This window comes from Natrix helvetica, assembly GCF_964273705.1.
Source record: "Natrix helvetica genome assembly, chromosome: 1".
NCBI classification, from domain to species: Eukaryota; Metazoa; Chordata; class Lepidosauria; order Squamata; family Natricidae; genus Natrix; species Natrix helvetica.
In genome coordinates this window covers 91765012-91779654 of record NC_138548.1, presented here as the reverse complement: position 1 = coordinate 91779654, position 14643 = coordinate 91765012, and the positions used below count along the sequence as shown (strand labels likewise).

Here is a 14643-nt window from a genome sequence, read left to right as displayed (position 1 = left end):
GTGTGTGTGTGTGTGTGTGTGTGTGTGTGTGTGTGTGTGTGTGTGTTTATGTGATGGTGTCCAATAAAATTCCATAACCACACTTATTCATATGAATGTACACATGAATGAACACACACAGTTTGTATAATAAATATTTTTATGAAATGTTTTAAAACAGCCACATTGCAACTCACTGCAGAGTGAAGGGCTACTTAAATCACCCAGAGAGGCTCTTTTAAAGACAGTTGCTCAAATATTTAGTATGTGGGGAAGCCTTCTCCTATTAAGGAGAATCATTTGACTCTCCCTCTCTCTTAATATTTAGAAAGAGAGTGAAAATGTAGAAAGAGATGAGAAGTTTAAAGAACACAGTGCAGTGTGTAAATCAATGTATGGATGAACCTAGAAACAAGAATGGTGTGCAAGTATAGAAATGGGCAGACAAATGGTTCCCGTTTCTTTCATTCTGTTCCCTTCTGCCATGATTGTCTCTTTGTTTTGGACTGTTTTTATGTTTTCTGCATTTGTTCCTTGATTTTTAAATGTTTTAACAATTGGAAACTGCCCAAAGTCATTTGGATTTGGATGTTATATAAATTTAATAAAGTACATTCTATATTATATTAATTATAATGCACAAATGATGTTGTAAACCACGTTTGTGCTTCCACTCCTTTTTCTTATTTCATGCCTTTATAGTTCCTTTGGTTACTGTTTCTGACTCCTTTTCTGTATACTGTATAATGTTGCTTATTCCGAAAGGCATAGTATAATAAGCACATATAGATTATATTCAGAAATATCAAATTAATACTTAAAAGTTTTTTTAGTGTGAATTAGTTTTCATTTTTGTTACAAAGGGTTCCTCGCCCCCCTCCTTTGGCAGCAGTGCAACACCTGAGGAAAAAAAGTTTTTCTCTTCAACTGTTGCTAGCTTTGCTCTCTTTGCCTTCAAAGTAGTAGTCACTGATAATGAATCTGAGCTTTATTTCATACCCTGATTGAATTTTGACAGTTGGGCAAACTGTAGCTAATCCCTTTCAGTTACTGGAAATTTCCACCCCTCACCCTTCCTGCCTTCTTCAACTAACACACTTGGCTTCAGTGCTACTGAATTTGGCACAGTCAAAAATCAAATTTACTGATGATCTGGCAGTTTGTCCAAATAGGGACAGATAAATTAAAGGATAAATTAAAGTATATCAGAGTTTTTTCTGGCAAGTCACATTAATGCATAGAGCACACAAAAGATCTTAGTAAAGCTATTTATCTTTACAATTACCCATTTCTAGCATTTATTTTAGGAGGAATACATTTATTTATTATGCAATTAAGCCAAAGAGCTTTTCTGAGAGAATGTTTGGGGGGGGGGGGATGTTAAAACAGGGTCAAAACATGAATTTTACAGAATATGTATATATTACAATACCAATACCAATGAAGTTGGATGAAATAAAGTATTGAACAAAGTATAGCCAATAGATATCATTTCTTAAAGGAAAACACTCAGAATTCAACAGAATGGGATATATCCTTTTATATACATTTGTGTCATAGTGGGGTGTTTTTATATCTAAAGCATGAAAAAGTCATTTTCTATGGTGTTCTGGCAACTACAATTGGGGGGTCATAGGAGAGAAAGAATAGATGCAGCCAGTACTAAAACTATTTTTTAAAAGACTTAAATTTCATACATATTTGGAAATAAATTTTAATGGTTGACATGAATCAAACTTACATTTAGGGTTGTATTGTTATGAAACTGTGAGAAATTATTTTTGCACATATTTTTATATTCCAAGTTCTGGTTTTCAGAATATAAATGAATATATTCTGGCTTTCAAAACTATACATGGGTATAAATTAGTTCTTCCTTGTGGTAGTAGTGAAGGAAGGAAATTGGGAATAAAAATTTTATTTTCATCAAAAATGATTATTGTATGTATGGTAAAGTGAAATTCAGACTTTTCCCAACTATGTTTAAAAAACTATAAAATTTAAAGTTACTATGCAACAGAATGTTAGAAAACAATTAAATACACTACAATGTCTTTGCTAATTTGATGCTCTCCAGAAATTACTTTGATAAACCATTACAAATGTCTTTGTTCACAACTGGGAATTTAGAAACAGTTGTCCAATACATTGGAGAATATCAGATTAGAAAGTTTGCACTATGTGCTGACTGATAAAGAATGGAACTATTTCTCCAGGTGTATACTGCCATCTGCAGGATTATTTTCAGGTCCAGATTACAAAGAGGAACATTTTAGACAAAATAATATTTCTCTGTTAAAGACATTACAAGGACTTGTAACGTCAAAGAAACATGATTCTACGGTTAAATGAAAAGAAGGATTGGCACATAACCCAACCCACCGTTGCAATTAAACAAGTCAACCAGTTGGGATAGAACAAACTTAAAATATTTTATTTAAAAAATGCTATTTGTTAGCTCAGTTCAATGACATGTTTGGATCTACTATTGAGTTGTCTTGTCATGCTTTGTTACCGTATTTCAAGAGGCACTTTATTTATTCATTTTTATTTATTAAATTTCTACACTGCCCATCTTACCTAAGTGACTCTGGACAGTTTAATCACAAAATTGTCCTGCAGCTCAAATTATGAAAGGAACAGTGTTTCGTGGGAACATACTTCAACTGGAATCACAGCACTTCTTCTATGATTATTTAACTGGTTATATAGAGCCAAATATGCAATGGGATATAAAATGCAGAGAGTTTTAAAGATAAATATACTCTAAGAGATATAGTACAGAATGATGAATGTAAAGCTTCTGTACTGATAATATACAATTATTTAGACTATACAGAAATGCTTCAAGTAATTAAGAAGATTCCAGCATGGCCTTATCTGAGGGCAGAAGTTTCTGATGGCACAGTTTATTCAGAGAAAATAGAAAAAAGACAATGGATACTTTAGATAAGGATGCCTAAGTGGAAGTGACAATTTAGAAGTGAAGCACAATGTTTAATTACACCAAAGCTGACAGGCAGCAGTTCACATTATAAGCTTGAATGCCTCATCATTTTCTTTACAAACCCAAGTGTCCAAGATGACATTAAAGCTATGTTTAATTAAAGACAAACAAACAATAACCTTCCTTAACAGGTCAAAAATGTTCAACAGTTCACATCAAAAGCACAATATTTAGACTGTCCATTATTATTACAAAATCATCAGTTATAGTGACAATGAATAGAACATTAGAAACGAAGGAAGGCTACATGATATGATATTAGTAAGTTAAGTAAATCAGTGTTTTTGATTTCTACAGTATTCACTTGAACAGTGAGCAATGATGTTTATATAAGGGTTAGGGTTACACACGTACGCACTCACTCGCGTGCACGCACACACACAGACACAAACAGGTTGGATCTTTCTTTCCTCCCCCCTCCAGACCTCTGAATTCCCTCTCCAACCCTGCCTGTCCCATACAGGTACCATCCACACAAGTGATGTGGAGTTGGCCATGCCCACTCAGTCACATGACCCACTTAGCCACACCCACCCAATCAGTCATTAGGGCAGAGAATCAGTTGTTAAAAAATTTGGAGCCCACCACTGGATAATTTGGATATTTTTGAAAATCGTATTTTATCTCATTGCATTTGTCTTTTAATGAATTTTAATTTACTTTATTGTGTAAATCACAGTATTGCTTTGTGCAATAAATGTATTAAATAAATATATATATTTATACCCTTTGAAACTAGCATTATATCCAAATGTCTAAAACACTAAATCCTAATTTATTTTACTCAAATAAAAGGATATTTTCAGTAAGCTTAATTCAACAGAGCACCTTTTAAGAATGCATATGAAATCTGCATTCATAATGAGTTCTTCATTTTTATGTAACAATAGAACACAACAGCACATTTACAGCTATCAACCCTGGACTCAATGGTCCTTGAAATTAATTTTAAATCATGGGCATTCAAAATCCCTTCATCCTCTCCATGGAAAATAAGGAGTAGAAGTTAACAGGCTAATTTATTTTACAAAATCATCGGAGATGCACTTGAGAAGTTTACTTTTGCTGTTGCTCTTAATTAAGGATATGCTACTTCAAAGGGACCGATTTTCTGCTCCTATTTCCCTGGACTGATAGCGTTTTCCAAACAACAAAACAAAATTATAGTGATAGCAGTGAGAAAAGTTATAGACTAACAAGGAATCTGCTTCAGTTATGTTGAACTGCAGGCAATTGGTTTCAAATCGAAAACTTTATATACAATGCATAGCATTTCAATCTTCACTTTTACTTTAATTTATAGTAACAAAATAGAGCACATGTGTAAAGCTAAATCTAGAATTAGCAGGACTAATATGAATTATTCCTTTTTAATCCTTTTAATGGGTCTTTTAAGAACTCCAGCATAAGGAAGGTGGGCTTTTCTGTTCATCTGATTGTAGGAACTAGGCATTAATTTTAGATGCAAGTAATTATTCTCAGTAGGTGCCCTTTTTTGTTGACAAAACACTTCTGAATTAAGTGAATGAAGCTGCAGGTTTTTCTCTACAGACCAGATGCATGTTTTGTAATGTCCAGATTGGATTGGAAAACTTTCTAGCTAAAATCCTGAAGAATTACCACAAGATGGATTAGACAGAGCAAGGCTCTATCCCCTTGACGGCGAATTTATGACACATGTGCCACAGGTGGCACACAGCGCCCTCTCTGTGAGCCATTGCCGCAGTTCAGCTCCACCGCACATGTGTGCATGCCTCCCGCTGGCTAACTGGTTGTTGGGTCTCTGCCATGCCATGTGGGGGGGATGTGCGGGGGACACAGATGCATGGGAGGTGGAGCACATGCACGGGGCCCACGCCACATTGCATTTTGGGGGTTTGGGCATGCACGCATGCTTTGGGCACTCAGTCCGGAAAAGGTTAGCCATCACTGCTCTATCCAACCTGTCGTCCACGGACATCAGAAGGAGGTATGATCTCATCACAGGGGGTCCACAAAGGCTTGAAAAAATATTATGATTTAAATCCTGAGTTACGTCTTGGGGGTCGTGGCCACAAAAGATATTTAAAGGGGGTCGGTGGTGAAGATAATGTTGAGAACTGCTGTTTCGCCATGTTTGTATAAGGTAGTTTCCTATCATCATAAATATATTCAGTTATTGAATACCTGCCCCCACACCCACCCAAACAGATTCCTAAAACACACAATTATTGTTACAGACTTTTGTTTTGAATTCAAGGTGCTCTGATAATGTTGAGGGGAAAAGAATGCATCATGGACGGCTACAACTGAAAAGCTCATAAAATGACCACAAAGCAGGTATTACCCTTCAAGTAACAGTTAGAACACTTAATCAGTGGAACAACTTGCCTCTAAAAGTTGTGAATGCTCCAACAATGCAAGTTTTTAAGAAAAGATCGGACAAACATTTGCCTGAAATGGTATAGGGCAGGGGTGTCCAAACTTGGGAACTTTAAGACTTGTGGACTTCAACTCCCAGAATCCCCCAGCCAGCATGGCTGGCTGGGGAATTCTAGGAGTTGAAGTCCACAAGTCTTAAAGTTCCCAAGTTTGGACACCCCTGGTATAGGGTTTCCTGCCTGAGCTGGGAGTTGGACTAGAAAACCTCCAAGGTCCCTTCCAACTCTGTATTTCCATTCCATTCCATTCCATTCCATGGAAAAGGCCGGAAATAAGGGAGAAGCAATTTCATGTCGTTCTTCAATATAGTGTTTTATTCTTCATACAAATAGTCCTCATCATGCAACAGTTCATTTATTGACTAGTTTCAATGGCACTGAAAGTGACTTATGACTGTTTTTCACACTTACAACTGTCGCAGCATTCCCATGGTATGTGATCAAAATGCTTGGCAACTGACTCATATTTATGACAGTAATAGTATACTGGGGTCATGTGATCATCTTTTGTGACTTCCGACATCTTTTGTGACTTCCGAATAAGGAAGCCAGATTCACTTCACAACTCTGTTAGTAAGTTAACAACTTCAGTGATTCACTCGACAATTGCAACAAGAAAGGTTGTAAAATGGGGCAAAACTCAGTTAACAAAATGTCTTGCTTAGCAGCAGAAATTTTGGGTTCCACTGTGGTCATAAGCCGAGGACCAGTATACAGCAAGTCCGACTAGCTAATTTCCTCTAATATAAACTATAAAGTAAGATTCTCTGAACTCCCAAGTTTTTGTATAGTTCCAATATCTTCAGCGTATCTGACACATACAAACTAACCTAAGTGAAAAATATATCGTTCAGTTCTTAAACAATACATATCTGGTAAATGTTGTGTCACATCTTTTCTTATGACAGACTTACTGAACAAGAAAAATGAGAGCGGCAGATCATGTAAACTTTCCAGAAATTCCGCAGCACCACATCAAAAGGACAAATTAAGTTGTATTTTAAACATGCTTGAAAATGATTAACTCTGGCTGAATTGTGTCATTTATTTACACTTAAAAAAAAAAATCTGGTTAGATTTTTATTCAGCTTTATTCAGAACAGCACATGCAGCGTACGAACGAAAACTTCAGTTCACTTACCTTTCTCACTGCTACTTGCCAGAAGGGAAGGTGGGCTTGTGGGCTTGGATTTGTCATAGTTGTTAAAGCTCTGGCTGCGCCGATTGTTAGCACTTGCTGGGCCACGGGTTTTTATTTCGCTGCCTGCAGCTGAAACCCTCGTGGTAGGACCTGGAAGCCTGTTTACAGGGTAAAAAGAAATAAGTAAACAGGCTTGCTCTCCAAATGTGGATGGAGTTGGTTTAGTTCAATTGGTTTGATATTGGTTTAATCCAATATCAAAATGGAAGAGGGCTTACCTCCTCTACAAAGACCACTGACCAAATGAAGAGCTCCATGAAGACTCTAGTGTCTATGCAGTTCCAGTGCAAAAGCTTCTCTAACTAGATGTCTAGGCATGTACTGTATGTACCTGGATCTGCTTTTTTCAACTGTAGGCAACTGATTAATGTTTTTGTGTGGGAGATTTCACATTCCCTCTGAATTGGACACTGGAGTCTGACATATTATTGAATATCATCAAAATGTTTACATCTAAATGTTTGATTCTGCTGTGAGCAAAACAGTCTGCTTTAAAGCGCTCTGGTAGTCTTTGTGAAAAATTATAAATCTTATCTCCTTGAGATAGTGTTCCCTGCTTCTCTGTTCTAATTACACAAATCTTCATGCGCTAGCTAGAAAACCTATTCTGCACTGAAACCCAGAGACTGTTGACATTTCTGCATCTAGGTATATAGGTTGCAACATGCCATACAGTCATTAGTGATCCTGATTTCTTCTCAACCTAAGTATATGGTAGATTACAAATGAAGGTTTTAATTGAAAGAATCCTTATGTAAGTCCATACCTATATGAACATTAAGTAAGGCATGATTATGTTGAGAGAGCGGGAGGGAGGGAGGGAGGGGCACATAGATAATAGATAGACAGATATTGACAGACAACTAGAGAATTAGATAGATGATAGAGATAGATGATAAATAGATAGATAGATAGATAGATAGATAGATAGATAGATAGATAGATAGATAGATAGATAGATAGATGGATGGATGGATGGATGGATGGGTGGGTGGGTGGGTGGGTGGGTGGGTGGGTGGGTAGGTAGGTATATAGGTAGGTAGGTAAGAAGATGATTGATTGATATATAGACAGACAGATAAACAGACATATATTCTTGCCTCAAAGACCTGCTTCTAGAGTTGATATTCAGTGCTCTTGACTGAAAATATGCAGCATAATCCTAAGCAGTTTTACTTTGGTACAAGCCCCATGCATTTCAGTGGATCTGATTTACAAATGTGTGTATTTGTGGTTGATGCTTTAATATTTGCGCCCTTAATGTTCATATTTTTAATCAAGTTACATAGAACCTCATCTTCATTTGGCAACAATGTGTGTGCAGTACAGATGTTTTCAGCAGTTAACACCTTTTTAACCAGAAAGCACTCTGATGTGTCGGTGTTTTCAGTTATCATAATAGCTAATTTCATTTTTTTTACTGAGTACAGAATGCAATGCTCTTGTAATATACCATAATCCCTTTTGATTAACACATTACAAACCTTTGTTACTCCAGTAGCATTTTTATGACTCTAAAAAAGAAATGTTGATAAGATTTCCTTCCCAACAGTTTCTAGACAGTGACCAGGAAGTGGAAAGGAGAGAAAAGGGAAGCAAGAAGACAGGTCAGCCTTAGAAAATGCATGCACATGCTTTCAAAGCTTAGTAACATGTTCAAACACAAATCAACATATTTAACTCTCTACTTCTTTGGATACTGAAACAGAATATAAGAGCTGCTTTTTCTAAAGATGAGTTATTCTGTTTTCAGATGTTTCTGAAGAAGAAGCCAAAGTAAGCAATTAAGACTATCATTAGAGTATGTGACAGTCATCACAAATGCACACATAACTGCTTTCGATAACGAAGGAGACCCAAATAAAACTTTAAGGGTGGAGTCAGAACAGACTTAGAAGGAAAGGAACAAAAGGAAGATATTTTTTCACTTTGCATGCTTTGGTGGGGCTGGCATTGACTAGAGCAAAAGCATTCATGCACAGCTAACATTGGAGAGAACAGATTTAATACAGAACGTATATAAATCCATATTGTTTGCTTGGTCCATTATGTTTGCTTGGTATCTGAGAATATTTCTCCCATATCTGCTTCTAATCATATGAAATGGAATAAAACTACATAACGACATTCTATCTATCTATCTATTATCTATCTATCTATCTATCTATCTATCATCTATCTATCTATCTATCTATCTATCTATCTATCTTGTATCTAATTTCTAGTCTCATATTGTGTCTGATTTGACTGTAATTGAAGAAGATATTTTGAACTTACAAACTAGAGTCAAATGTAATGGTGAAGCAAGAGTGATGGAATGAATATTTTATTGTAAAAATCTAGCAATTTTTTGCACCATAGAGTTAATAGGTATCTGAGAAGGAGGCAGGTAAATTACAGAACAGAAGTAATATCTTGCACTTTGTGAACAAAAAGGCATAGCATAATGGTGCATTCCAAAAGACAGATTTATGGGGCATTTCTATTAAAGTTTGTCACAAGAACTTTAATCTGTGTAAATAACATAGGCATTTCTAAAGTTTAGAGAAAAATGAATGGACTGAAAACCTTATTACTCATTCCCAGGCAGATTAGAAGTTTGCTATTATAAGACATCCAGAAAAAAAATGGCATGTATGTCACTGTGTTCCATCACTTGACATAGGAGATACACTTACAGCTATTTGTTAGTGTTGAGAAAATGAATTGAAGTTTAAAGGCAATAAAGAGTAATTAGAAAGAAAGCTAAAACAGGGGAAAGGATGTGATTAATAATTTTCTTTCTTTTCCCACCATGGAAAATTGACAGCGTTTATTTTCTCACTTAAGACCCTTTAGGCGTAGAAAGCAATAGCAATAGCACTTAGACTTATATACCATCCCATAGTTCTTTACAGCACTCTCAGGGCAGTTTACAGAGTCAGCGTAGTGCCCCTGACAATCTGGGTCCTCATTTTACTGACCATGGAAGGATGGAAGGCTGAGTCAACCTTGAACAGGTCAGGATCGAACTCCTGGCAGTGAGCAGAACCTGCAATACTGCACTCTAACCACTGCACCATCATGGCCAGATGATATACAGAAGGCATGATATGACTTCCACATTGCCTCCATACATTTGTGCTCTTGTGAAAGCAATCTAGCTGCGCACACGTAAAAAATTATATGTGTTTGGGATTCCCAGGACCTGAGACCATGGCAGCATGCATTGTGCCTTGGCAGTTCAGGTGCCCACATCCAAGAAGATCCCAAATAAGCATGTTATGTTGGGACTGGTGCTAATAATGTGTCCTATTGCATTTTAATAAGCTGAAACAAAAATATGATTCAGATTTGACATAGACTGCTGCATTACTATTATGTACTAGAAATCCTCTGAGGTCCCTTTCAGCCCTATGATTCTCTGCATAGTTTTATCTCAATTCTTAGCATTACTCAGTGAGATCTACCCATCTTCAAACTATAGTAGTAATAAATCTAGATATATTACATTTATTATTATAACATATATTCTGATATAAAGTTTGATAGAAACAAAACGGCTGCTAGAGCACCTTTACTTGGAGGAAATAGTAAGAGACTAAGTAGGACACTATCAGTCAGCTAATAAAAATGAGTTCTCTCAGATTATTCATAATATTTGGTTTAAAATCAACAGGTAAGCATTGGTGAGGTCTGAAACATGCAGACTGGAATTGTTGCAAAAAGGGGTTATCCATGCTTTACATTAGAGGAACAAACGCTAACCTAGAATTCTTTTTCTGACCGAGAGTGAATCGGATGATTTTGCTTTGAGATGAGTCCCTGGGTGATGCACTGTACAACAAGAAAGGAAAAAAAATTGGAAGATGCAAGTGAGTAAAGAAGAAATATTAATATAGAAAGCCTCTGAGCTAAAAGATATGGAAAAATAATTTATCCAGATGTTTTCAAAGGAGAAAATAAAGTTTCTCACCCCAGTCAAATGTCTAGACATGATACCTACTAAAAAAAAAAACCTACTATGTACCAAAGCAATGATAGTCAAGAGTTTGAGCCTGCACATTTATATCACAAACAAATATTTTGTTTGCAAAATGTCACAAGTGAATTTACATTGTAAAATTAAATGGTAAAAACCCCACAGGATGATATGATGAGATATGTACCATATAATTGAGTACATTTTTGGTGCTGATCAGGGAATTATTTTTAAAATTATTGTAATAAATACCAAATTTCACCACATGAGGGTGCCTGCCAAAGAAAGCTTCATGAAAAGGAATTGAGGGAAACCTCATCGTGTAAAAAGTGAAAAAAAGCGAAAAAAAGCAATGATAAAATTCAATGTGTATGATCTTCATTTTTTTCTCTCTCTCCGTCTCTCCCCCCCCTCTCCCCCTTCCTCCTTCCCTTTCCCCCTCCCTCTCTTACTTCAGGTTCATTTTGTTATTGACAAAGATAGGTACTGTGCTATGCTGAAAATAATGCTCACTATATTTCTTGTATGCAAGTAAGCCTTTTTCTTATTTGAAAAGATACTTTGAATGTTTCAAAGAGGAGGGTACATTTAAAAAGACTGGCCCCAGCCACTTTATTATAAGTACAAAAACATTGGGATCCTGTTCTTTTAAGAGTCACCACTGTTTTGCAGTAAAACAGTCAGGTAGCCCTATGTTGTATATTTCTTTGTCTCCTGAAAAACTGATAGTTTAGGGGAAGGGCTTTCAATGAGAAATCAGCATGGGGCTAGCATTCTTCCTTCTATCCTGGCAACTGCTTTAAAGCATGAAACACAACATTGGGAAATCCAATCATCTCCAAGCACTAGAAGATCAAATTACCTGACTGTAATGACAGAAGAATAAAGCATATACAGTTGTGTAAAGAATGAAAGAAGGAATTCTCTTGTCAGTAGCCACAACCACATTGGAGTTGGCATACATTCATTCCAGCCCAATTAAGGAATGCATATTTCTGGAAAGCAATTTCCACATCTAGTCCCATGACTGGAATCCCAAGCCTATGTGACTTTTGTGCATACAGGTCCTTCCCCTACAATCCCATTGTCAAGACTGCACAAATGGAGTCCAGTTGCAAAAACAATAAATGATCAGCTGTTCAGAGGGCAGGCCTGAAATGCAGTTCTCCCCACTCTGCTCAATTGCTGAAAAGCTGAACAACGTGATCTGGTTTTCAAACGACTGCCAGGATCAGACACACAGGTATTATTTACAGTGTCCATCAGCACAATGGCACCGAATGCTCCTTCAGAGTGTTTGAAATACACAGAATTAGATTATTATTTTTAAAATAGAACATTCCACAACTTTAAAAAAATTATAAGAACAAAGTGAAAATGGAAACAAATGGCTGAAAACTTACAAGATCGCCCTAAGTCATGGAACTTTGAGTGACACCTCATAAATCTCATATAATCAGAAAGAATACTTGTGTAATCTCATGCTGAGATTTTTCATTACCTTTTTAAGATTTCTATCAGCCTGGAGAGGCATATTAGCAATTACAGGTGATCCTCATTCAACAACCACTTGTTTGGCTAATATTCAAACTTGTGATAATGCTGAACAAGTGCTACTTATATCTGGGCCTTGAAGTTCTGACCACGCAGCATCTCCACAGACACATGATAGCAATCCAGCAATCCTTCATAACTGGCTTTGCTTTCCAAAGCAGCTCAAGGTCATATGCTAATGATTTGCAACCTGCCCTGCCAAATTCCCAAAGGGGAAGCCGGCAGGAAGTTGGACATTACAGTCGTGTGAGGTTTGCTTAAGAATCCACACGTCCTCAATGATAGTAACTAGAACTGCTGTTGCTAAGCAACATAGTCATGTGGCATTCTGCTTTACAACTGCAGCGTTTAGCAATGGAAGGTCTGGTCCCAATGACTGTTCTTAAGTGAGGACTACCTGTATATGATCTCATAAGACAATGGCCAGAGACTGGAAAAAAAAAGGCTTATCCCTGTCCTTCTTACAAGGTGCATCTGCTACAGGGACAAATATATTGAAATAACCTGTTGTGAAACTCTTGGCATTTGGAAAAGCAATGGTTGGAGGTGGGGGGGAATGAAAAAGCCCACTCACCTGGACTGCATTTCTGGTTGTGCTTTTAACTGAAGCTGTGCTGCTTGCTGGGGATGTTGGCACTGAGTTTGAGGCGAAGCTGGCACCAGTGGTTGTGGTTGTAACTGCTGGTCAGATAGTCCCACCTGGCTGGGGGACGGAGAGCTTGCTTGCTGGGATGAGGTGGGCGGTTGCTGGGATGGAGAGTGGTCTGACAGTTGCTTTGGGGACTGCTGCTGCTGCTGCTTATAACGCGATAGGCTGAAGAAAAGGCCCAGGATAGCCTTTAAATTCCCATTCCTGATCTCTAAAAGGCAATTTATAAAGAAGTATTTATACCATGAAATGGCATGATGACCCAGTTGAACAAATGTTTTGTTAAATTTCAACTTTGTTCATTCGGCTCAGGCTCCTTGAAGATTCAATTGATCAAAATAAAATTAGAGAATCCTTGCAAAAACAAAAGAATCCTCCAAAAAAATTAATATTTTTTCTTCTTTTCAGACGGAGGGAGACATAAATTGCTTCTCGTGGCCATGGTCCTCCAGATAAATTCAGTTCAAGACCAGGACAAACAATTGTATATTCAATGAAAAAGTTAAAAAAAAGATGTGACAAAATATTCTGGTAAGAAAAAAATGCCACTCAAATTCTTGTCCATTTTTTTTTGTTTCCTTCCTTTGACACTTTGGTTTGGATTATTTGTTGTTCCTAATTTACAGAATATTCTGGAGAACAAATGCCATGACCTACTGAAACTACATCTAGGATAGCTGCAGAATTAACATCTCCACATATACAGAAGACAAATAAATGTGAGTATCAAGACATTATCTCTCATCTTTGCACATATTGTATTTATTTCATGCAAACATGGAATTGGCAATTGTCAAGGCTTGGCGTGTCTCCGCAGCAGGAGTGGGTCAGCCAGTGTGACCTTTTCATGCATACTTTCAACATGTGAGAGGGGTCATGTAAACCTCTAATAGTCTGGGACTTGGCTGTACAGGAATTGCCATTAAGAAGAAATGCAATTAAAAGCCTCAGTAACTTGATTCTTCAGAGGTATTAGCAATAAACTTGATACCCCAAAATGGGAAAAGCATACCAACACTGGACTTTGTTATGTGTTGGTTTCAGTGCTTCTAAAATAAAGCATAAATGGTACTTCCAATGAACTTTACAAATGTATTTCTTCTTATCTCAGGAGATAGACTGAGGTAATTCACCTGGCATTTTGCAATTGGACTTTGTACACAGAAGGCTCATCAGGCTTAGTCTGAATTACTTCCTCTTACTACCTCCTTCTCCCTTTTAGGGCTGTTTAAGTACACAGACTCCCAAGTTTCAATCCTGTGAGTGTATAACTAGTCATTTCCATTCCAACCCACAAAAAAGGGTTTTGGGGTTTTTTTTTTAAGCTGAAAACAAAATACTGCCAGATGTCACAGTTTTTAAGGCACAGAAAATGTATTTTTGGTCTGGAGTTTGGAAATTTCCATGCTGTGAAGTTCCTTTGGTTGCTTCGATTTCCTTTGCCCCATTATTACATTTTAATATTTGTTTTCTCCTTGAGATGTGAAATCATTCAGCTCTCTAGTGAGAAAAAAAGAAGACAGCACAGAAAACCAACAAGCAGGAGGTGGAACAACTTGTATGTAGAAACTGTGCAGGCTTTGTTCAAAAATTGCTGCAAGTACATTTGTGCCATTTTACATTTAACCCCAAACAGATTTTTTCCCCCTACAAGCCAATCAATTGCGAGTCATTAGATTCTGAGAACAATAAACAGAAGTATTAATCAGGCTTTACTGGAAATACTTGATCATTCTCAAAAATGATGAACCTCATAACCTATTCAGAGAAACACAGAAACCTGTATCTCATCATTCTAGATTAACTTGAATATAAATTTGAGAATCCAGTGCTATCTGTCATGTCTGCTCGCTTAATATTCTCCTTCGTGCA

The 14643-nt window shown here is 36.9% G+C and overlaps 1 protein-coding gene across 7 annotated transcripts in view; it reads right to left on the bottom strand.

The window, feature by feature from the left end:
- NAV2 (neuron navigator 2) overlaps positions 1–14643 on the bottom strand; it is a 316849-nt gene that overhangs the window by 173761 nt on the left and 128445 nt on the right. For 4 of the 7 annotated variants that reach the window (XM_081938830.1, XM_081938823.1, XM_081938824.1 and 1 more), the window contains 3 exons: positions 12697–12982; positions 10355–10423; positions 6548–6705 (listed from right to left, as the gene is read on the bottom strand). In XM_081938830.1, coding sequence (XP_081794956.1) covers positions 6548–6705; positions 10355–10423; positions 12697–12982 — 513 coding nt within the window. The remainder of the gene's footprint in view (positions 1–6547; positions 6706–10354; positions 10424–12696; positions 12983–14643) is intronic. The other 3 variants (XM_081938831.1, XM_081938825.1, XM_081938826.1) reach the window with 1 other exon arrangement.